Source organism: Lynx rufus, unplaced genomic scaffold (genome assembly GCF_022079265.1).
Source record: "Lynx rufus isolate CCGP_SWC_20201006 ecotype Redwood Valley unplaced genomic scaffold, mLynRuf1.p SCAF_7, whole genome shotgun sequence".
NCBI classification, from domain to species: domain Eukaryota; kingdom Metazoa; phylum Chordata; class Mammalia; order Carnivora; family Felidae; genus Lynx; species Lynx rufus.
In genome coordinates, this window is record NW_025814889.1 from 55,372,934 (window position 1) to 55,399,339 (window position 26,406).

At 37.2% G+C, this 26,406-nt stretch overlaps 1 protein-coding gene across 1 annotated transcript; it reads right to left on the reverse strand.

Moving 5' to 3' along the window:
• Positions 1-20,515: 20,515 nt before the first annotated feature.
• Positions 20,516-25,972, reverse strand: KCNJ8 (potassium inwardly rectifying channel subfamily J member 8). The gene is made up of 2 exons (XM_047064835.1): positions 25,599-25,972; positions 20,516-21,416 (listed from the first exon to the last, which is right to left on the reverse strand). Exons 1-2 carry the CDS (start codon positions 25,970-25,972, stop codon positions 20,516-20,518), a joined length of 1,275 nt encoding a protein of 424 aa, XP_046920791.1.
• Between the last annotated feature and the right edge of the window lie 434 nt (positions 25,973-26,406).

Here is a 26,406-nt window from a genome sequence, read left to right on the forward strand (position 1 = left end):
GGGAAAGGGGTTTTAAGCTCTGAACTGTGAGAAAATGCTTCAACATCTGAGAAACACCAAGATATCTTTGGCTGCTAATATGGAACCAATTGGCTTAATGTGGAAATTCCCAAGTGTTTGATAGTAGTGGGTCAATACTTGCATATAGCCTCTGATGAACCTCTTGAGTCATATGTATCTGGGTCAAATCAGGATATTGAATCACCTTAAAATATGATTTGAAAATGACCATAGTGACTCAAAGAGATGTATTTTCCTAACTTTCTCTGTCACTTCGATACTATTGTTCATTCCCATCCTTTGGGGAGTTCTGTTTTAGGGCTTTTGTGACACATTTCCCAGGTTTCTCTCTTGCCTTTCTTATACTTCTCTATCTTCTTTACAGACTTTCCCTTCTTCCTATCTCTCTGAACTTTGGCAAGTTTTCTTCCTGGCTCTACTTAGCATTTTCCCTCTTCTTTTCCCTGTCAGGAATATCCACTTCTGTGGTGTCATCTGAGTTGTCTATGCACATGCCTTCCAAATATACACATAAACACACATGTGTGCCTGCACATACACACACACACACACACACACACACGTGCTGCTTTCCATCCTGGATCTTTGAATGATGAAAAAAAATGACATAGATTATACTTACTCTTCTTTGACCCCTGTTGCCCCCTTGTCTTCTCAATAAATCAGCTTCAAAATTTCATAGTTTTCCTCTCTCACAATGTCCTGTGCATCTAAAAAGAGTCAGGTGCCCCCATAGCTTTGTTGGCTTTAATGGTAACTACTCTAATCCTAGTTGAAGCCCTCATTACCTGTTGCCTCGGCTACTACAATTACTTTCAATCTGGTCTTCATGCCTCTCCTTTCTCTGCACCATCTAACAAATTGTTAATGACATAGTTTTGATAAAGTAGAACCACTGTTATGTCCTTTGTTTAAAAAAGCTTAAAGACTTTCTCTTACCTTCAAATGTAAATTCACACTCCTCATCCCAACACTCAAAGCCTTCTATAAACTCCTAATCTACCTTCTGAATTTATCCTTCTTCCTCTCATTATTTTTCTCATAAGACTTCGTCTTGTCCCCTCTTGCTATACTTGAGCAAGCCCCTTTGTCTACCACTTTGCTCACAGCCACCAGAATAAACTGTAAACATATATGTATATATATACATATCTATTAGGCTATGATAATCCCTGCTTAAATCCTTTCAATGCTTCCCCATTGCTTCGAGAATAAAAATGGAGGCCTTTTGTGCTGACCCTCCAAAGGCTCTTTCACTCAGGCACAAGGCCTTTGTTCTATTCCTCTGAACAAGACTTGTCTTGGGCTTTTACACTTCTCATTGCCATTCCCCTGGCAACTTCTTGTCCAGACCTCAATAGAAATGGTGCCTTTTTTACAGTCTTTCCGGCATGATCCCACCTAAAGGGTTGCCCTTGCCCTACCCAGTCAGGTACATAACCCTGTTTGTTTCCTTCATCACTTTTTATATCCAGCAGAAATCATCTTGTGGTTTAAATATATATATTATAATATTTATATTATATCTATTATATATTTATTATCGTATATATTCGATTATAATATAATATAAAATTATAATATAATACATATATACACATATATACATATATACACATATATACATGTATATACACATATATATATGTGTATATACATGTATATATGTGTGTGTGTGTGTATATATATTTACCTTTTTGTTGTTTGTCCTCCTTCACAACATGATAAGCTCCATGATGCCAGGGATTTTTTTTAAGTTTATTTATTTATTTTTGAGAGAGAGAGAGACAGAGCACAAGTGGGGTAGGGGCAGAGAGAGAGGGAGACACAGAATCTGAAGCAGGCTCCAAACTCTGAGCTGTCAGTGCAGAGCCCTGTGCTGGGCTTGAACTCACGAACCATGAGATCAGACCTGAGCCGACTGAGCCACCCAGGCGCCCCCTTCAGGCCAGGGATTTTGTCGTCTTGCTCATGGCTGTGTTCCCACCTCGTTTAACATAGTGCCATTCCTTATTTAACAAATATATGTTGAATGAATGAATGAATGAATGAATGAATGAATGATTCAGTGTCATTTATTCTGAATTGATATACTCCTCACTCTCTCTACCTGTTGAAAATAGTGGTCTTGCCAGGTTCTGCTTTTTATTTTAAACCTTCTACCATCTGTTCATTAGACTATAATTTTCTTTAGCAATGCAGTTTTATTATATTCATCTTTACATCCAGTTACTGTGCCAAACAATTATAATTACATACATAGCTGATATATTGAATTAAAAGGCAAGAAATACCACAAGAAATAATGGGAAGTTTTCACAAATGATTTCATAGTTCTGTTGGTTTTATTTATTTATTTATTTATTTATAATTTTTAAAATTTTTAAGTAATCTCTATACCCAACGTGGAGCTCGAACTTACAACCTCCAGATCAAGAGGTGCATGCTTTCTGACTGAGCCAACCAGGTGTCCCCATAGCTTTGTTGGCTTTAATGGTATTTTTGTCTCTGGCGCTAATTATTGATACAGGAACTGATAATGTCCACTGGTACCAATTAATAGTTGTAAAAGGCAGAAAATGTAGATCACATTATTTTAAAAAAAAAATCAATGATAAAGAATTTTCCTTTTTGTTTTTGGAGTCAAATAAATGGTTCCATGCATGTGAGTATCTAATAGGTCTACAAGGACCATAGTGTGAACGTGACTTGAATTTAAAAAGTAGAAAGTGGTAAATAGTATCTATTTAAAATTAGCAAAATATCAAATTATATTCAAGTATAATTTGTGAAAATTCCATTAGTGCCTGTTTCCAGAAGCATCTCTTTTACATTGATATAATTCATCTTATTTCTGCCATTTCCCACTCTCTGTTTTATGTATTGGTTTATTTTTTGTATTCTTGACTTTAACTGGATTTGTTTAGTCTTTTTTATGTTTATTTATTCATTTTGAGACAGAGACAGAACATGTGAGTAGGGGGAGAGGCAGAGAGAGAGGAGAGAGAGAGCATCCGAGGCCCTGTACTGTCAGCATGCTGTCCAATGTGGGGCTCCATCTCACAAACCACAAAGATCATGACTGAGCTGAAGTCAAGAGTCAGATACTTACCGACTGAGCTACCCAGGTGCCCCTCCTTCGCTAGTCTCTACCACTTATGGTTTCTTGATGGGCTAGATATTCTATACCCTGCCTAATAATTCTAATCTTGTTGCTACCTTGTAGTGTTATCGAATATATATAAACTTTTCTGTCAGTTTTTATTTTTATTTTTTTAATTTTTTAACGTTTATTTATTTTTAAGACAGAGAGAGACAGAGCATGAACAGGGGAGGGGCAGAGAGAGAGGGAGACACAGAATCTGAAACAGGCTCCAGGCTCTGAGCTGTCGGCACAGAGCCCGACGCGGGGCTCGAACCCATGGACCGTGAGATCATGACCTGAGCCGAAGTCGGACGCTTAACTGACCAAGCCACCCAGGCGCCCCTGTCAGTTTTTATTTCTAATTGCCACTGAAGATAAGCATTACCCTGGCTGTGGCAATACTAATTTTGGAGCACGCTGATGACATGAAGACATTGTTGTTAGTTTTGTTCTGGGTGTGATAATTGCTTGTACAGATTCCATATCTTTTTAAAGTTTGTTTATTTGTTTTTGAGAGAGAGAGAGAGAGAGAGAGAGAGAGAGAGAGAGAATCTCAAACAGACTACGTGCTGTCAGTGAGGAATTCATGAACAGTGAGATCATGACTTGACCCAAAATTGAGTCGGACTACTTAACCTACTGAGCCACCAAGTAGCCCTCCATATCTTTTTAGATATGTAGTAAAATATTTATAGATAAAAGTATATGATGCTGGGAGTCCTTCAAACAATGAGAGAAGGAAAGAAGGAAGCATAGGAAGGTAAAAGAGGAAAAATGATTGGTCCGTTAGTCATTACTGAGGTGACTGATGAATAAGTATAGTTCATTATATTATTCTCTCCACTTCCACATATGTTTGAAATTTTCTCTAGTAAGTTAAAAAGAAAAAAGAGTCACAATTTCCCCCAATGAAGTATAATTGACTTTACTGGTAATTTGCAAAAGGAAATCGGAGACAAAATAATTTTATTTTGAATGAGCACACAGAAAATCTTTGATTCAAATGCCAGAAATTTTATTTAAATTTGATAAATTCTGTGCGTTAACTGAACAGTTGTTCTTTGTTGTATTTATGATATTTGCCATTCCAGCATTCCAGATTAAGCTCTCTATATGTGTTTCTCCGTAACGTTGCTTCTATCATGATGCACATTTCCATGGCTACTGCAGTGTCCTGCACAGCCTAGTTTTAGTCTTGAAATCATCTTGCGATTTCTCCAAAATGCAGGGTAATACCATTCAACTGCAAAAGAGCAAAGTTACCCCAGAAATCCTTTCTGCCTAATGTAGATCTACCTAAAATGGAAATATAGTAACTTGAGTTATGTTCCTGGGTAATTGTTTAAAAAGGTTTAATGTCTGTACCAAATGTAGTTTCTTTAGAAAATGCCAAAATTGTGATCTGTCAAAAAGTGTATCAACATACATAATCTTTAAACATAAATTGTGACCAAATGTTAGGAAACTTCAAAGGGCATTGAATAAAACTTTTAATCCTTGGATTAAAAAGATCCTCCTTCTCTCCGTATCACTTGCGATGGCCCAGGTTATCTGCAGGCTGAAAGCCCCTGTGGCCTCACTAGAAATTAACCTGAGGGTAACGGATGCCTAGTTACTTACAGGACCAATCAATCATCACTGTCTGTCTGCAGAGCATCACGCATCTGCACAGCCCCGCACTGTCCCCACATCATTGTCTGCTCCTGCTTCTGCTCCCAGCCCTACGGTCTATGAACTTTGGATATTTCCTGACCTTCGTGAAAAACTACTTGTCTAGAGACTCTCTACTTTCTTTTTGGTGAATCTGGGTAATATGACTCAGCTCTGACTGACTTTCGCAGCAACTCCGTTTCATCTTCTTTACATTTTCCAGGGATTCCTCGGGGTTTCTCTCCCACTGATAAAAAGATCTCTTATTTATGGGACTTCAATAAATTAATTATGATTTAAAAAATTTTTTGGTTTTCTTATGTCAGTGACAAGAGGACAAGCTTTAGGCATAGCTTATTGTTTTTCCCTAAACATCCTACTCGTACGCACTCAGTGTTTTCATGCTTCTCTGATCCTAAGCCACTTAACCTCTGTATGTGCCTGTTACCTATGACATAAAGATGGAGATTAATATGAGAAGAGAGTTTTGATAGCCTCTCTCTTTCCTTTCTCTGCCTTTAAACACTCACGTCTAAGATATGTCTGTTTGTGAAATTAGACACACAACTTGGGGAGGAGGAGGGACTTTAGGAGTTGATGGCCTGGTAGCAATTTTCAGTGTCTTTGGTCGAAGATGGGATTTACCCTTCATCGTATTCCTGTGCAGTCACTGTGGATATTCTAAGAGCTTGGGGGATGATCTAGAATAAATCTACTGGTCTTCCCTTTTCATGGTTTCTTATTGCCTTTTCTGCTAGGTATTCTTTTTTCATTTCTGCCTTTTGGTTAACACTACTGTGGGAGCATCACACCGTTCCAGTTGCTGCCAAAATAATAGTAATTATAATGATATGCTTAAGATTTACTGAGGGTTGGGGCATCTGGGTGGCTTAGTCAATTAAGTGTTTGACTCTTGATCTCAGCTCAGGTCATGACCTCATGGCTGTGAGATGGAGTCTTGCGTCGAGCCCCATGTTGACCGTGGAGCCCGGTTAAGATTCTCTTTCCCTCTCCCTCTGCCCTTGCCCTGCTCATGCACCTGCACACATGTGCACTCTCTCTCTCTAAGTAAATAAACAAGAAAATAAATGATTCATTGAGGACATAAACTGTGTTGAACACAGTTGAGTGTTCTAACTCCTCAAAATATGAAATATGTTATATAAAATAAATAATTGCTATATTGTAACTATATATAATGGTATATATGATATAATTACTACGTATAACTATATATACTATACAGCATTATAATACATATGCATTATGTGTCTTATATGTTATATGTATTCTATACGTGAAATATGTTATATAAAATTATATATAATATATACATAATGTATGTGTTATATGTGTATTATATACACAATAACATAGAAATAATATAATTAAATGTAATCCGTTAGACTGTAGGCATCTTGCGATGACTTCGTTATCATTTGTGTTCCCACAGTTTAACACAGTGTCTGACACTGAGTAGTTGATAAATAAATAATAAATGAATGATTGTATTCAGGCTTTAGCATGAGCTGTAAATCTAATAGATTGTGATACCAATGGAGTTAAGTGAATTTTAAATAACATTAATTTTATAGGATCTTTTGATAGTCAATTTAGAAAAATTCAGTGCATTTATCACATAATTAGAAAAGTAGAATTCTATCAGTGTTGATTAGTTTTAAGAGATTCGTTTTTTGCCTCTCATTCTTTTTCTCTTTAATGTATTTTGTGTGCTGAAATTCTTTTAAATTTCATTGAATGGAACTGTGGTTATAAAAAAGTGCACAAGTGATGATGTACAGCTCAATGAATTTTCCCAAGGTAAATATACCTAAGTAATTAGCACACTGTTCAAGAAACAAAACCTTAACAGAACCATGGAAGCCCCCCCATGCTGTCTTCCAGGTACGATCCTTTGCCCTTTGCCTTCTGAAGGTAAATGACATCCTGACTTGTAAACACCGTGGAGTTGTGTTGGCTGTTTTTAACTCTTTTGATTTGCTCAACAGTATTTATAAGATATCTTCCAATGTGAGTAGTTGTAAGTTTTTTATTCTCATTGTGCTATAGAATTTTATCATATAACTGTACTGCAATTTATATATCCATCTTATAGATAAACATTTGGGTTGTTTTCCTGTTTGGGGCTGTAATAATGATACTATAAACATTCGTACACAAGCCTTATGAGAATATACCCAAAGTGGAATTGCTGAATTGTAAAGTTTGTTATATTTAGTTTTAGAAGATCCTATGAAACAGTCCTTTAAGGCGCTAATGGCATAATCGTGTTCGACTAGTAGTATATGAAAATTCCTCATCTTCCCCAACACTTGTTTTTTGTTTTGATATATATTTACAAGTTTTTATATAATAAAGTCTCCAATAAAGGATACAGATGAGTGGCTAGATGAAGGGTTGGATTATATAGGGTAAGGACTTAAAGGGTCCTCAGGAGCTTCTGTCCCTGTGAAGTTGGGATACATACCTTTCCAGCACATGGATGTATTCACCATCCTGGAAACTCTTCTAGCACTGAGCCCTATACTAACAGAATTTTGGGGGGAATTTGCATATCACTCATTTAAAAATTTTTTTAAAAGTTTTATTTATTTATTTTTTTGAGAGAGAGAGAGAGAGAGAGAGAGCATAAGTGGGGGAGGGGCAGAGAGAGGGGGGAAGAGGATCCAAAGCAGTCTCTGCGCTGACAGGAGCAAGCCTGATGTTGGGCTTGAACTCATGAACTGCGAGATCATGACTCGAGCTAAAGTTGGACACTCAACCGACTGAACCATCCAGGTGCCCCGCAGAGCACACATTTTTAAAAACATTTCTTCCAGTTTTATTGAGAAATAATTGACAGAGACTACTGTATATGTTTAAGGCATATAGCATGATGGTTTGATTTACATATATTGTTAAATGATTACCACAATAGGTTTAGCTAACATCATCTTTGCATCTAGATAATGAAAAGAAAGAAAAAAAGAACAAAGAAAGAAACTCTCAACTTGTGATAAGAACTCTTAGGACTTACTCTCTTAATAACTTTCCTATATATCATACAACAGTATTAACTATATGTTATACATGACAACCCTAGTATTTATCTTATAACTGGAAGTTTGTACCTTTTGACTACCTCCCTTCACCCCTGCCTCTGATAACCACAAGTCTGACCTCTTTTTCTGTGAATTTGCTTTTTTGTTTTTTAAAGATTCCATATATAAATAAGATCATACAGTGTCTGTCTTTCTCGGTCTGACTTATTCACTGAGTGTGATGCCTTCAAGGTCCATCAATGTTGTCACAAACGGTAGCATTTCCTCATTTTCTATGGCTGAATACCATTCTATTGAATGTATTTACCATAACTTCTTTACCCATTCATCCATCATTGGACATTTAGATTGTTTCTGTGTCTTGTCTATTATAAATAATGCTCTTTGATCATGGAGATGCAGATATCCTTTCAAATTAGTATTTTCATCACCTTTGGATATATTTCCAGAAGTGGAATTGCTGGATCACATGGTAGTTCTATTTTTAATTTTTTGAGGCTCCTCCTACTGTTTTCCATAGTGGCTGCACCAGTTTACAATCCTATCAACAGTGCACGAGAGTTTCCTTTTCTCTACATCTACTCCAGCATTTATTATCTCTTGTCTTTTTTTTTCTTTTTTTTTTCTTATTGAATAAATTTTATTCTATTTTTAGATTCCTTATTCTTTTTTTTTATATATATGAAATTTATTGACAAATTGATTTCCATACAACACCCAGTGCTCATGGCTGTTCTAAAAGGTGTGAGGTGAAATCTCATTGTGATTTCAATTTGCATTTCTCTAATAACTAGTGATGTTGAGCATCTTTTCATGTACCTGTTGATTTTTTGTATTTCTTTGGAGAAATGTCTACCCAGGTACTTTTCCCATTTTTTAAATTGGGTTATTTGTTTGTTTTCTACTGAGCTGTATGAGGTCTTATCCAAAATAATCACTACAAAGACCCATGTCAAGAAACTTTCTTCCTATGTTTTCTTCTATGAGTTTCATAGTTTCAGCTCTTATACTTAAGTATTTAGTCCATTTTGAGTTAATTTTTGTGAGTGGTATAAGATATGGATCCAGGTTCATTCTTTTACATGTGACTATACAATTATCTCAGAACCATTTATTGAAAAGACTGTCTTTGCTCCATTGAGTATTCTTGGGTCCTTTTCAAATATTAGTTGACTGGGTTTATAGTGGGTTTATTTCTGGGTTCTTGATTCTGTTCCATTTGTCTATTTTTCTGTTTTTGTGCTAGTGTGATATTGTTTTGATGACTAGAACTTTATAGTAAAGCTTGATATCAGGAAGTATGATACCTCCTGCATTGTTCCTTTTTTTTCCCCAGGATTTCTTTGGCTATGCAGGAACCTTTTGTGGTTCCATATTGATTTTAGGAATTTTTTTTTCTTCTGTAAAAATTGCGATTGGAATCTTGATAGGGAATGCATTGAATCTACATATGACTTTCTGTAGTATTGACATTTTTATAATATTAATTCTTCCAATCCATGAACACAGGATACCTTTGCCTTTATTTGTGACTTCTTCGATTTCTTTCATCAATGTCTTATAGTTTTCAGCATATTTTTTGCCTCCTTAGTTAAATTTATTCCTAAGTATTTGATTGTTTTTGATGCTATTGTAAATTGATTCAATTTGTTTATTTCTTTTTCAGAAATTTTGTTGTTAGTATATAGAAATACCACTGAGTTTTGTATGTTGATTTTGTATCTTGCAACTTTATGTAAGTCATGGCTACATCTAACAGGTTTTTTTGGGGGGTGGGGTGAGACTTAAGATTTTGTATACATAAAGATATTCTTTATATATGGATTTTTTAATAATTTATTGTCAAATTGGTTTCCATACAACACCCAGTGCTCATCCCAACAGGTGCCTCCTCAATGCCCATCACCCACTTTCCCCTCTCCCCCACCCCCCATCAACCCTCAGTTTGTTCTCAGTATTTAAGAGTCTCTTATGGTATGCCTCCTTCCCACTCTGTAACCTTTTTCCCCATATGGATTTTTTATATATAAAAAGATTTTAAAGATTTTCTGTATATAAAATCATTTTGTCTTCTAATAGTGACAGTTTTACTTCTTCCTCTTTGATTCTGATACATTTTATTTATTTTTATTTACTGATTGTCCTAGCTAGGACTTCCAGTACTATGTTGACTAGGAGTGGTAAGAGTGAGCACCTTGTTTTCTCCCTGATCTTAGAAGAAAAACTTTCAAACTTTCACTATTGAGTATGATGTTAGCTGTTGACTTGTCATATATGGCCTTTATTATGTTGAGATATGTTCCTTCTATGCCTAATTTGTTGAGTTTTTATCATGAATGAATGTTGAATTTTTTCAAATGCTTTTCTCTGTTTATTGCTTATTGAGATAATCATGATTCTTTTCTTTCTTTCTGTTATTAATTTGATGTATCACATTGATTGACTTGTGTATGTTGAACCATTCTTGCATCCCAGGGAGAAATCCTACTTGATCATGGTGAATGATCCTTATAACGTGCTGCTGAATTCAGTTTGCTGTATTTTATTGATAGCTTTTGAATCTACATTCATCAAGGGTGTTGGCTTATAGTTTTCTTCTCTAGTAGAGTCCTTTTTTTGGTTTTGGTATCAGAATAATGCTGGCCTTGGAAAATGAATTTTAATTTTTTTAAGTTTATTTATTTATTTTGAGACAGACAGAGACAGCGTGAGAGGGCGAGAGGCAGGGAGAGAGGGAGAGAGAGAGAGAATCCAAAGCAGGCTCCTTACTATCAGCACAGAGCCTGATGTAGGGCTTGAAATCATGAAACTGTGAGATCATGACCTGAGCTGAAACCGAGAGTCTGACGCTTAACTGACTGAGCCACCCAGGTGCCCCAGAAAATGAATTTTAGAGTGTTCTCTCTTCTTTGATTCTTTGGAAGAGTTTGATAAGGAGTGGTGTTAATTTTTTTTTAATATTTGCTAAAATTCGCCAGTGAAGCCATTTGGTGCTGGGTTTTTCTTTGTTGAGAGATTTTTGATTACTGATTTAATCTCTTTACTAGTAATTTGTATTTAGATTTTTAATTTCTTCCTCATTCAGTATTGATAAGTCTGCATATATATATATATATCATACATATATATATCATACATATATATATGTATATCATACATATATGTATGTCTTCTCTTGCATTTACAATTTTATTAATTGGGGTCCTTTGTCTTTTTTTCCTTGGTTAGTCTGGCTAAGGGTTTGTCAATTTTGTTCATCTTTTCCAAGAACCAACTCTTAGTTTGGTTAACCTTTTCTATTGCTTTTCTTTTCTCTATTTTTATTTATTTTGCCTCTAATCTTTATTATTTATTTCCTTCTGCCTACTTTGGACTCAGTTTGTTTTTCTTTTTCTAGGTCCTTAAGGAGTAGAATTAAGTTGTTTATTTGAAACTTTTTTGTTTCTTAATATAGATGTTTGTTGCTATGAACTTTCCTCTTACAACTGCTTTTGCTGTATCCTATAATTTCTTCTATGTTGTGTTTCCATTTTCATTTGTATCAAGAAACTTTTATTTCTGGGGCACCTGGGTGGCTCAGTCGGTTGTGTCACTTTGGCTCAGGTCGTGATCTCATGGCTAGTGAGTTTGAACCCTGTGTCAGGCTCTGTGCTGACAGCTCAGAGCCTGGAACTGCTTCAGATTCTTGTCTCCCTCTCTCTCTGCCCCTCCCCTACCTCATGCTCTGTCTCTCTCAAAAATAAACAGTAAATTTTTTTTTAATTAAAAAAATTTTTACTTCATTTTTAATTTCTTCTTTGATCCATTAGTTTAGGATATTGTTGTTTAATTTATATGTGTTTGTGAATTTTCCAGTTTTCCTCTTGTTATTTCTATTTTCATGCCATTGTGATAAGAAAAGTCTGCATCAGTTTGCATTCCCATCAGCAGTGCAAGAGGGTTTCCCTGTCCCCACATGCTTACCAACTTGGTATGATTTCAGTCTTCTTAAACTTGCTAAGAGTTGTTTTGTGACCTAACATGTAGATTATCCTCGAAAATGTTCAATGTATGCTTGAGAAGAATGTGTATTGCTGTTGTTGGATAGAATGTTTTGTATATGTCTTAGGACTGTGATGTTCAAATGCTGTTTCCTTATTGGTTCTTTACCTGTATGATCTATCCATTGTTGAGAGTGGGGTATTAAAGTTTCCAACCATTATTACATTACTGTTTGCTTCTCCTTTTAGCTCTGTCTGTTGTTGCTTAATATTATATATTTATATTACATTTATATATTATAAACTTATATACCCAATGTTGGGCACATAAATATTTACAGTTGTTTTACTTCTTGATATACTGACCCTTTTATTGTTATATAATAATGACTTTGGTGTCTAACACTTGCTTTTAGGTTTTTAAGATTAAATTTTCTGTTGATATAAAATGGTATTGAATTGTGGTTATTTGCATTTTTTAGTTACTAGTGAAATTGCACATGTTTTGATATATATGTTGGCACTTTAGATTCTCTCTTTTGTGATATGCTTTTTCATGTTGCTTGCCAATTATTTCTATTTAGCTGTTTTTACTTTTTATTGTACTTTTTTATTGATTTATGAGAGTTCTATATAAATGACAGATATGAGCCTTTTGTAGCATATGAAGATGACAAATGTCTTTTGCTATTCTGTGGGTTGTGAATCCATTTGATCTAATTTAGCATTGTATTTAGGATAAAATTTAAGCTTGAGTGTAGTAGTAAAATATACAAACAAGCAAATTTTGAAAAACTAAAAATACCCCACTAAAATTATATATATATTGGGGCACCTGGGTGGCTCGGTCGGTTGAGCGTCCGACTTTGGCTCAGGGCATGATTTTGAAGTTTGTGAGCTCGAGCCCTGCGTTGGGCTCTGTGCTGTCAGCTTGGAGCCTGGAGCCTGCTTTGGATTCTGTGTCTCCCTCTCTTTACCCTTCCCCACTCATGCTCTGTCTCTCTCTATTTCTCAAAGATGAATAAATGTTAAAAAATTTAATATTCCATATATAATTTTAACATATATTTTTATATATTAAAATATATATAATATTATATATATGTAATATATATATATTTCTTCATTTCTCATGTAACTAACTGTCTAAAGGTAGATAGTCCAGGTTAGTGTGACTCTATTCCACAAAGTCATTTAGCGTCACAGGTTTTTTCCATCTTTTTGCTCCTTGGGTTTTGTTATCATTAGCCTGGTGAAAGCAGACCTCCACCACATATGTGTCTGGTCCATGGGAGGGAAAAAGAAGGTGCAGAAATATAAGCTCAGGACATTTTCTTATTATTTATCTAGCTATTCATTTGAACATTAAAAATATTTACATTTCAATTAGTTAATGTGCAGTACAATATTGGTTTCAGGAGTAGAATTCAGTGATTCATCACTTACACACAGCACTCAGTACTCCTCATGACAAGTGCCCTCCTTAATACCCATCACTCATCTAGCCCACCGCCATCTACCTCCATCCTTCAACCTTCAATTTTTTCTCTATCTTGAAGAGTTTCTTGTGTTTTTCTTCTCTCTATTCTCTTTTTCCACCTTCCCATATGTTCATCTGTTGTGTTTCTTAAATTCCACATGTGAGTGAAATCATATGGTATTTGTCTTTCTCTGACTGACTTACTTTGCTTAGCATAATATATTCTAGCTCCATCCAGATTGTTGCAAATGGCAAGATTTCATTCTTTTTGATGGCTGAGTAGTATTCCATTGTGTGTATATATATATATATATATATATATATATATACAACCTCTTCTTTATCCGTTCATCGATTGATGGACATTAGGGCTCTCTCCATAGTTTGGCAATTTTTAACAATGCTGCTATAAACTTTGGGATGCATATATTCCTTTGAATCTGTATTTTTGTATCCTTTGGGTAAGTACCTAATAGTGAAATTGCTGGATTATAGAGTAGTTCTATTTAGTGTTTTGAAGAACCTCCATACTGTTCTCCAGATTGGCTGCATCAGTTGCATTCCCATCAGCAGTGCAAGAGGGTTTCCCTGTCCCCACATGCTTACCAACACCTGTTGTTTCTTGTGTTGTTAATTTTATAAGCTCAGAATTTTTAAAAGATTTATTTATTTTTGAGAGAGAAAGAGAGAAAGAGCAAGTGGGGAAGGGTCAGAGAGAGAGAGGAGGACAGAAGATCCAAAGCAGGCTCTGTGCTTACAGCAGCAGCAAGCTTGATGCGGGGCTGGAACTCATGAACCGTGAGATCATGACCTGAACCAAAGTCGGGCGCTTAATCTACTGAGCCACCCAGGTGCCCCTAAGCTCAGAAATTTTAAAGTCAGGAAAGGGAAGACATCCATTGACCTCTGTCCATGGGCTGTTGACCCCAATTAAGCATGTGACCACAACTAACAGCAACAGAGTCTGGGGAAGGTAGTATCACTGGCTAAACAAATTTGTTGCTGTGAAAGGAAGAATAGATTTGAGGGAAGGTAACTATCAATTTGCTGTTACCATTTATTTGTGGTAAGTAGTTTGGGAACAGACAGACTTTTAATCTATTTAGGAATATGAAAATATGATATCAAAACATTATATAGTACCAGTTATTATGAAATGACCAATAAACAGGTACACATTATGGGAATGAAGAAGTACTTAAGGTGGAGGATTTGAAAAGGCTTTGTAAAAGCTATAGTTATGGTGGTAGAAAAAGCACAGATTTCAACCTCAGAGACTTGCAGAATTGTGTGAGAGACTGAATGGAGCATTCTATAAACTTGAAGCAGTATAAGGTATTGAGGAGAGGGGTAGGATTGCGGACGGAAGCTGGGAGGTGAGGCTGGAAAGATGTGTTGGAATCAGACCACAAAGAGCCTTGAGTATCATGCTTAAAGAATGTGGGCTTTTATCAACAGTCAATGAGAAATAATTGAAGCCTTTTTTTCATGAAAAGGCTATTTTAACTTCAGTTTTACAGATAGCTATTTTATCTTCTACATTTTCAATATTTATTTAATGCAAACCAAAGTAATCCAATAGTATATAGAAATCCAGCCTTAATATTTTTGTTTTATCAAGTGATTAAAATAAACATTGTGCAAAGTAATAGTTTCATTTAAATTACCCCAGAGAGTATTAGAGTTGAGGGGAAGGGTATCATACTGTACTGCCAAGAAAATCTTCATGAGAACTGGGGCAACAATCAAAAAAGAGTACTAATGAAGATGTGAATAATCTGACATGAAATTTGGCTCCGATGTGATATTTTGATCTGAAGTTAAAGACTGATTAAGATTTTCATGAACTTAAACTTGAATCTGTGCAGTAAATTATCAAGGGGTGTAATTAGAGTCACTTCCTTCCTAGGTCTACGGGGAAATTCCCATCACCATTGATGAGAATTGTGCGTAAAGATCATGGGAAGAGCATGGCCCTTGGGTTTCCTCTTAAACAGCCTGTAGGATTTGTTATGGTTATTTTAATGCACTGGTCCTTAGAGACACTAATTTCAGATCTGCCTCTACCTTCGACATGCTGAAAATGACAAAAGTTGGGAGTGGGAACCCCAAGAGACATAGATAACTTGTCATTCTTCTTCATCTATAATTAATTTACTTGTAAAGAGGAAACTTCTTGTTTCTTAAATGCCAAATTATTAAACAACAACAACAAAAATGATTCATATCAATGGAGGGGAAAGAATACTGCCTCGTGTTGACTAAGTGGCTAGCAACTTCTCTGGGAGTTAGACTCTGGGAACTGAGGTTATTTCTTTAAGTCACTGCTGGTTCTGAGACACTTATGTGCCAAAACACTTGGCCAGGGGTATTTAGAAATGTTTGTGGCTTGGGAAACAGGATTTTTACTCAGGAAAAGTCTTGAGACAAATGGCAAATGATGAGAAATTATAGAATAAAACTGATATTGGGATAAGGTAAAGCAGGAAAACAATGGTAGTTCTAAGGATTAACAATGTTCTGGTTTCTCATGCAGCTCTCAGCAAAGCCATATGTGCAATGGCCCTGGATCTTCTGTTGTCTTCCCATGCCCTCTTAGTAACTAAGGGTAGGTCTTAACTTTGATTTTGAGATGGAAGTGTCTTTTTGGTAATTCTTTTTTTTAATGTTTATTTATTTATTTTAAGAAAGAGAGAGCAAGCGTGAGGGGGAGAGAGACAAAGAGAGAGAGAGAGAGAGAGAGAGAGAGAGAGAGAGAGAGAGAGAGAAGGAGAGACAGAATCCTAACCAGGCACCCAACCAGGACAGAGGCCAGTGTGGGACTCGGTCTTATAACTAACTGTGAGATCATGACCTGAGCTGAAACCAAGAGTCAGACACTTAACTGACTGAGCCACCCAGGTACCCCTCTTTTCTGTAATTCTGATACACAAGCCAGTGTTTCCTCATACTTTCCATCTTAGATTACTTAAGAGCAGAATCAGCACCTACCTTGCCTATAAATTTCTGGTCCTTTTTCATAAAACGAAACACACCTAGCTATTTTTTGCCAGATGGTAAATGTCAGACATTGAAAATATGTTACCAGATGAATAAATGAATGATAGATATGTAAAACCAGAAATATCCTCTGTATAGAAAATGTTTCCTTTTATACATTATAGTGTTTTATACATTATACTAGTTGATGATAGGCAAGTGGCAGGTATCAAAGAATCAAGAAACATAATAACTGGAAGTGGGCAGATATAAGGTCTCTGCTGCAGATTTAAGAGATTAGATTTACACTGCAAAGATCTTTTGTCTCTGTCTTAGAGAACAAATGTAATGCATTGAGTTACTCATTTACTAAGAGTGCAACTAATTTCAAGGCAGTCCTTCATTTCAAGCTTTTGTTCTGGGCAAAGAAATTAAATTCTTCTGAGCCCTTTATACATGTTAACTCACTCTTTACAAAATCTTATGAGGTAGGTACCATAATCATTCTGCTTTTATGCATGGGGAAAATGAGGTGCAAAAATTAATTTGTCAAGACCTCACAGATGCTAAGTACGGCTGCAGTCTATTTCCTTAACCATAATATTGTATTGTCTTATGAGACGGCACTCCAGTCACTAAATAATGACAGGAGAGGCCTGTGAGGCTTTCTGGGGATGATGCTCCAGGTACAAGCAAATCCATGATATAAGAAAGTATGTATGGTTCCTTTTCAAAGAACACCAAGGCCAGTGTGGTAGAGAAGGGAAAGAGTGATGAGACGTAGTAGCTTACAGTCTTTGGGAAAGATTTTGGTTTTCTTTTTTTTTTTTTTTTTAAATTTTTTTTCCCAACGTTTTTATTTATTTTTGGGACAGAGAGAGACAGAGCATGAACGGGGGAGGGGCAGAGAGAGAGGGAGACACAGAATCGGAAACAGGCTCCAGGCTCTGAGCCATCAGCCCAGAGCCCGACGCGGGGCTCAAACTCACGGACCGCGAGATCGTGACCTGGCTGAAGTCGGACGCTTAACCGACTGCGCCACCCAGGCGCCCCAGATTTTGGTTTTCATTGTTAGAAAACCGGAAAGCCACGGGAGGGTGTTAAGCAGAGGTGCGACGTAGTATTACTTTAAACAATATTGAGGCTCAGGGTGTCTGGGTGGCTCAGCTGGATAAGCATCTGACTTTGACTCAGGTCACTGTGATCTCACGGTGCGTGGGTTCAAGCCCCGCATCGGACTCTGCTGAGAGCTCAGAGCCTGGATCCTGCTTCCGATTCTGTGTCTCCCTCTCTCCCTCTCTCTATGCCCCCTCTCCCACTCGTACTCCGTCTCTCTCTCAAAAATAAACATTAAAAAAAATTAAAAAAAAGAATATTGTGGCTGCTGTATGAAGATTAGGGTGGGAGTAGAGACTAAATATTTAATATAAAATAATACTTAAATTCAATACATAAGTCAAAATTACCCCCCCCCCACACACACATACACACAGAGTCTTCCTGTTTTCTAAAACTAAATAGTTGGGGCGCCTGGGTGGCGCAGTCGGTTAAGCGTCCGACTTCAGCCAGGTCACGATCTCGCGGTCCGTGAGTTCGAGCCCCGCATCGGGCTCTGGACTGATGGCTCAGAGCCTGGAGCCTGTTTCCGATTCTGTGTCTCCCTCTCTCTCTGCCCCTCCCCCGTTCATGCTCTGTCTCTCTCTGTCCCAAAAATAAATAAACGTTGAAAAAAAAAATTAAAAAAAAAATAAAACTAAGTAGTTCCTGAAACTTTTTAGCCAGTTAAATATATTTAAAAAAAAAATAGGTTCTCAAATTCTTGTAGTATTCTAAAACGTTTGTATATTTTTAGGAATTATTACTGTGATCTTTTCTTTAATGTGGCCGTCACCAGCTAAATGATGTCCCTGCCTGAGCCATGACTTGACATAGGAGGCCCCATCGAACTTCTTGATTGACTTCCCCATTGAACTGATGGTCGTTAGGTGTTTGGTATTTAGTATTTTGTTGCAGCTGGAAGGGGGATGGAGGAATTGCTCACGCTCCATAGCTAAATTTGCCCCAGTGCCAGGGAATTCTGTATCACTTGGACTCAAAAATCCTGCATTTCAGTCCCACTGACTGTACCCAACACTACCTACCCTGTAGCCTGTGTCACCTCGGCTAACATTGGCTTGTTATGGGGCAGCAGGCAGGCATTATACACAGTCTTACTGTTGGTGTGGCAGCTGCCTTTCTGGGTCTGCTCAGCTGCCCCGGGGTGAGAGTGGGGTACCTGCACCTGTGCCAGAACTGCTACGAAGTCTGATATCAACCTCTGAAACCTCCGTTGGGTGAAGTCTTATTAAGATCTATTTTTTTCTTTGGCATCCTTTTCCAAAAATGGTTTAATATTCTAACAATTGGTAGAGCTGCATCTATATATTCTGGGTAATGAGCACCCAGCTTGAACTATGGAGGGAGAGGTAGAGAGAATCGGTCATACTCTGCATGTATTTCCACCGCAGACCTAACAGGTTTTGCTAATGCATGGCATGTGAGGTGTGAAAGAGAGGTGTCAAGTATGATTCCCAGGTTTTGGCCTGATTGGAAGAAAGAGTGGGGATAGGGGGTAGGTTTTGTTAGTGAAAATGGAGTGTTTGGTTTTAGGCACGCTTTAAATGCATATGGGGTAACCAGGTGCAGCTTCAAGTACCTGCTTGCTACATGAGTCTGGAGTTCAAAGGAGTGGTTAGGACTGTTCAGAAATGATTAACTCAGTAGCTCAACAAACAATTTCCATTCATCGATTAGAATCATGATTTTTTTGTTTAATTTAGGATTTTAATATATTTGTGATTATCTGCCTATTTCAAATGTTCATAAATGAAGTAAAATAAAATCTCCAAATCTGGGTAAAAGGCTGTACAAGAGCTCAGCTTTCTGATGTTTCTGATGTGAAACAGAGCAAACCCAGAGCCTCTCAACTAAGTGCTTGTCTTTGTGCCCTCATCCCTTCCTTGAAGAAACAGGAGCTCAGGATGATTAACTCAAACTTTGATAGAAAATGTCACTTTAGCAGGTGAAATAAAGCTAAACTTATGTATGGTAGGCCTGAATTCAGGAAGGAAGTATAGTTTTAAGACGGAAGGTTGGAGATTCAAAGAAAAAAGGTTGTAAGATTTCCATGATACATCAGGCTCAGAAAGAAGAGCTAAGAAAACATCTCAAATCTTGGAAGGAAATAAAACCAAAATGAAAGAAAAAGATGTAGTGCCCCTGGAATAACCAATTGCAAAGGCAAGAAGATCTGAGAGGTATTATCACTGTATATCTCTTTCACATGCCTCTAAAAATGCTTTTTTTTTCCCCCTTGAGCTTTGACTAGGGATAATATTGTGAAAGAGAAATCACAAAACTACAGTGAATACAAAGAAAATATTTTAATAAAATATTCAATACAGTATTTCCCTATGGGGGCTTGTAAGAAGTGAGAAGCCAAAAAAGTAACTGTCACTTTTGGCAATCCAGTCCTAAATGAGACAGGAATGCTCTTACTTTTCTCTAAAGCTCCTTGCCCAGTTCCACCAATAGGCTGCCATCAGGAGGATGAGGAAACCTGCAAAGGTCATTGTGAAGAAGTGACTGAACAGAACCTGTTTAGAAGCAACTAGAGACCAGCAGGTTTTGCCTCAGGCCTCTCACCAGGTACAGTATCTGGGAAAAAAAAACAAAAAGAAGGCAACATAACATACTGGTTGATATACAAAAGGTGTTAACAACAAAATTTTGGGTTTCTGCCCTTCATCCTATTTGCATTTCCAGAGTGACCAACAGAAACAGAGAAATCTGTTTTAACCTCTTTTAGTAGTTTTAACCTCTAAGCATTTTGAACAAATCATTCCTTGGCCAACTTTTATATTCAAGGTCTATTATGCAATTCTTGGGTTTCAAATGGAGAAAAATGAGAACATACTGTTTCCTATACATAATATAACTGCAAATACTGCATGTATGAAACAAGTGTCAGCCATGAATCCTCCACCTTGTGTGTTACTGTTTATTGACACAGAAAGTGCTGTTGCTTGAATATGAGTATCATCTAGTGCATGAAGATATAGAAGGACAAATTACTGTGTTTCCATTCTGGAATAGTCTGACAGTGCTTTGCACAAACTATCAAAACTTGATAAAAGACTTTCTTGAGGTTGTCTTGCTGTCATGATTCCGATGTGTTTTGATTTCCTTCAGGAGTCATAAATTGCACCTTTGGCACAATGAGGGATGAGTTGTTCCTTCGGATAGAGTTGTTTCTCCTCATAGAATTGTTTCTTCTCATGGAATTGCGCTTCCTCAGAGAATTTTGATGGGATAGTTCACTCTTTTGGAGAGTCTGAATAAGGATGGAAGGCTTCTCATCCAGCTCTCGGGCACTGCACCTTGGAGCAGCTACTTTAACAGTGTTGCCAAATTTGGAGTAATCCACAGAATACACTCCTTCCTCCTCAGTAACAATGGACACAAAGCGATGGCCCCATTGTATCTCCTCGGCGATATAGGAGGTTCTTGCTTGTGTGGTAATGCCAGTAGTCTCGACCACTCCTTCGAGAATCACTATGACCTCTAGGTCTTGGTTGGCAAGGTCAGTTGCTGAGATATCATACAAGGGGCTGCGCTTGTCAATCACATGGCAGATGATCAAAGGGGCTACCAGAAAAATGTTATTGCTCTCAATTGGGTTATCAACAGGAATGTCCAGCTGGTGAATAGGCACCACCTCCCCTTCAGGTGTGGTTGTTTTCTTGACCACTTGGATGCGCACTGAGGCACTAATGATCATACTTTTCCTTAGGTCACCCACTCGGAACATGAAGCACAGCTTGCCATTTCTAACGGCAATCACAGCATGGCGGCTGAAAATCAAAGTTTCCGCCCTTCTGTGAGCCTGAGCTGTTTTCATGAAAATGCAACCCAACATGACTGCGTTGATTATCAAACCCACAATGTTCTGAAGAATCAAAACTGTGATGGCCAGGGGACATTCCTCTGTCATCATTCTCCCTCCAAATCCAATTGTCACTTGAACTTCAATGGAGAAGAGGAAAGCAGAGGTGAAAGACCTGTAAGGAGTGATATCAGAAAACGGTGCCATCAGATCAAATTTTGAATAATGAAATAACATGCTAAGCTGAATTTTCCATTTTCTTCCTCCAAAAGCTATTCAATATTTTGGAAACACCTGGCAACTTAACTTGTCAAATGTCTGATTCTAAACACAAGCACTTTCTCTCTCCCCCTCTCTCATCATAATGCCTCCACTTTCAGACTTCTGGGATACAATTCTGTTATTTTCTACATCACATAATGATGGGCCTACTTATATGAAAGCATTAAAAGAATAAGTTAAAATAATAAATACATATTTGTATCTACAGGCATATTTTACTTTGTGAAATACTTTCACAAAGGCATAGTTTACTTGGTGAAACTTTCTGTTTATTATTTATTGCATATCTGTGTTTAAGTGACTTGAGTCATATGGGAAGGTATTGAGTAATAAATGAACATTTTATTATTTACAACCCTTAAAATCATATTCATTGGCTAACATTTATTGTATACCTTATACAGACAAAGCATGGTGCTTAAAGGTGGTACAAAACACATGACTCAAAAATATTAGTATTTTTAATAAAAAAAGAATGTTTTGCCATTCAGAAAGAAAACTTTTTTTAAATTGATTGTCCCATTTTGTTCTCTAATTCTAGTGAATACTGAAGCCATTAAAGGAAAAATTTGAGAAAGAGATTTGTAAGTGGCTATGTCAAGATCACATAATTAATGAGAACTTGAATTCTGTCATTTCTAGCTTAGTGATCTTTTGAAAGAAGCAAAAGGAAAGAGTGGACAAGTGTCAGTATTTTCTTGGGAAGTTTTTTCAAATTGTACCTCTCTTCCATATCTAGTGCAAACGCTGATTTGGTAAGTTCAAAGTTGACTGGGCAAAACTTACAAAAAGCTCTCAGGTAAGTCTGATTTGTTCCCCTGGTTAAGATACACCACATTTGGTTATTCTTAAGGTTAATTTATTCACTTACCCACATAACCTATATTTCCATGGCTTCTTTACATAAACAAGGTTAGTCCTATGTTTGCCCCCAATGCCAATTCCAAAGTCCTCTAATTTTATAGATTAACCATGCGTAGGCTATCTGCCAGAGTATTATCTATCTATAAATGCCATGCACAATGAGTGGGCAAAATGCTTAAACATTTGAATACTGAGTATACACACTGCCCTTTGGTGCAACACCATGAGGGGTAAGCATATATGATGCTGTTGATTAGCTTTCCAGTGGAACGTGAAAAATTGCCCTTTTACCCCTTTTGCTGCTAAAAAGATTCATGGAAACCACAATAATTGCTCAGTGCACTAGCTACACAGAAGATGTGTTGTATGATACAAAAACTCGTAAAGATTAAGAATGGACCCCAGGGGAGGAACTTGGATACAGCACTGATTTCTAATAATGTATATGTACTTCATGGAGCAGACTGACGGTGAATATTCCCACGTTTCATTTTAATGGCTTGGGAGATTATTCATATGCTGTATTTTATGTATTGTTTATTTTATGAAAGAATTTAATTCTAAATATTACGTGGTACAAGACCCAGCCTTTTATGGACACCTGTCATGCTAAACACCTTCAGAAGATGAAAGTGTTCAGTTGTTCATTTGTTCTGGTACAGAGGGAGTTAGGCTGAATGAAAGAAAACATGTTGGTTTATTTTCTGACTCATGTTGGAAAGTCATCCACATGAAAGAGAAAGTGAGCCATCCTAAAATGAGAATGGTAGAATGTTATTTGGACATACTGGTGAGTAACCATCACTCTAAGTTGTTTCTAATTTTGATGACATGGTGGGACATTTAACTTACGAAAGGTAAGGAAATGTAAAGAATAAGAAATATTATCAGACATCTTTTAATCCCCTTTGGGAGAGAATGGAGATTTTCTGGTTCTATATTTTTGGTGAAAAAATTTTTATTATGTGCGGTTGGTTATGATTAAACTAAATGTTGAGATGAAGTATAAACAGTAGGAAAACGTTAAAAATAAAATTAGTAAGATTTTAACCTTAAAAGATTTCAAGTTATTTTTTTAGGTAAGAAGCAAAACTAAAAATCAAAAATTGTCATGCTGAGGAGATCAACTTTGTCTCACTGTATTTGAGACGTCATTTCTCACAGTAAATGGAATATTCATACCAGCAGGAATACATCAGGGTAATGAAAATGCTTCAGAACACATCTTGTGAAAAATAAAAGCTAGCAGTAAAACAGCTTTTAGCAACCAGTGCACTCTATAAAGTTCTTTTTAAAAAATCATCAAAAGGATGTTAGTTTTGATGCTATATCTTTCTAAATTTTTTTTAACATTTATTTATTATTAAGAGGCAAAGATAGAGCATGAGCATGGGAGGGGCAGAGAGAGGGGGAGACACAGAATCCGAAGCAGGCTCCAGGCTCTGAGCTGCTAGCACAGAGCCAGACGCGGGGCTCAAACTCACAAACCGCTAGATTATTGACCTGAGCCGAAGTCGGGCGCTCAACCAACTGACCCACCCAGGCGCCCCAATGCTATATCTCTAATAAACTGCTTCATGACTTCTTTTTCACAGGAAAAGCCAAAATATTTGTTTTGTAAATAAAGTCTGCCATTTATTTTTGAGGTTTATTGTTTTTTAATCTCTTTTTATGAGTATCTACTGCACGTTTGTTAAAAATTTATCTTGATATGAAATTGGTTCACCACTATCAGTGTCCATAAATTTCTTAAAGAGAAATATTATAGAAAATGATACTTGGCCTACAAATACCTGTTAAACACAATGTTTTGTTTCTTTTATATCCGGTACGCTGATGATCACCAACATTTTTCATCTATATTTTCTTTCAGAGAAAAGTTTGTGAAAAGTTCAAGACACAATAATATCTACTTGATGATAAAGGCAATGGATCAATTCAGTATATTTTTCTCTTCTCAAAATCTGAGCTGAAATCTGTGATGTGTGATCTCTGCACACAAATGTTGCATCTCTTCCTGATACGCGGGCATTGAAATTACTTAGGAAATGGAAGGACGGACAAGGACAAGTTCAAAGTCTGGATTTCCGCTTCTGGCAATGGTATGCTAAGTTCAGAAGATTTCAGGGTCAGTAAAGGTCTCATTCTTTACAGCTGCCTGGCAGAATGGTGCTTGTTCAAGTTGCTTTGCTTTGTACACTACGCAAATTTGTAATATTACTCAGAAAATGTCCTGGCAAAGTTTCCAGTATTATTGCCATTGTTTCGCTTCAGAGTGACTATTTTTGCAATTGATATACATGATCTCTTTGCACCTTCCAACAAAAATTAAAGGACAGATCACCCCATCTAAATGTTCTTAGGCCATGTGAAAATATGTTCTTAGGCCAAGTGAAATCAAATTCACTTTACTTACCATTGAAACACTTACAAGAGAAAGAAGCAAAAGCTAGGCAGTCTGAGGACGGTCTTGTTTTTACTCTATTAAAACTTGTAAAGAAAATCACAACATTAAGGTACTTCTGTATAATCCCTTCCATGAAAAACTTGTATCAATTTCCATTAAAAGTTAATTTTTTTCTAGTTCTGCATCTTAGCATAACCAATGCTAGCAACCAGCTATTATATAAGATACTCTTGATAAAGAAGGGCTTGTAGCTACTTATTTCAATTTTAGTGGATTTTTAACCTAGGACACCTCTCCGCCAGTGTTTTCCCATTTCCCTCATGATTACTGGAAATGTCATGGGCAAGAGAAATATTGGAACAATATTGCTAGCATTGACACAATATTTTTTGTTGTTCAGAGATATTTACCCGTGGACACTAGAACTATGGCCAGCAGCTTTTTCATACTGAAAACTAAATATGTGCTTTTTCTGAGTGAGGCATTCTGGAATCCTCTGAATCATAACCATTTTTATAATAACCAGTGCAGTATTTTTAAAGCTAGCCAGAGGGATTGAAGCTCCACGTTTGCAGAGACTCCTCATCCATAAAGCTTCCTTTAAAACGATTTTAATGTGTCAGATTAGTTTTTTTTTGTTTTTTTTTGTTTTTGTTTTTTTTTTTTACTTCTTTGTGCCCGAAGGTACTAAAGGAATGCTTTATTTCACTTTCCACAAAAATAACTGTAAGAGGAGAGCAAGGGCAGTGTCCTATTTTTTCCCACACCGTTTTCAATCCCTGCCTCATCCCACTGCATTCTTACCTGACGTTAGTCACACAAACAGTGGACTCCAAACCACTTTTCTCCATTCCGCTTTTCTCCATGTAAGCGTAGATGTCCCCATGGGCAAAGGCCACGAGCCACCACATGATGGCGAAGAGCAGCCAACTGCAGAGGAACGACATGGTAAAGATGACCAGCGTGTGGCGCCATTTCAGGTCCACCAAGGTAGTGAAGATGTCCTGAAGGAATCGCCCTTGCTCGCGGATGTTCTTGTGCGCCAGGTTGCATGCCCCGCTCTTGGCGATGAAGCGGGCTTTGGGGAGGCGGTCTCGGACGCGCGGCTTGCGCAGATTCTCCGCGGCGATGCGCGCCAGCACATACTCCTCGGGGATGATGCTCTTTCTGGCCAACATCGTCCTGTCACCATAGCCAGCTTATTCACCTGTCTCTGACCTGACTCCTCTTCCCTCGGGACGTCCTCCTGCATAAGGCAAACGACGATTTTAAAACTCCCCCCTCCCCCATTTTCTCACCTCTTCAGTTCTTGCATTCAGGGATATGTGTATACGTTCCAGGTGACCTGCAAAGCTAAGGTATGATTTTATGAATCCCAACACGATTCTAGTTTTTGCGCTTGAGTTCTGGAGTCGCGGAGAAATTATTTGGTACGAATCGGAAGTGTTTCAATTTTCCGTATCGTTATGAACACGGGCAGAGCCTTAGTGAAACAAAACCAGGAGCCGTCCTGTAAACAGCAGGCTCAATGATAATTCCGAGATTAACCGCGTCTGTAGATTAGTGCAAAGATACAAACACGCGGCGTCTATGGTGGAAATTAAAACCAGCT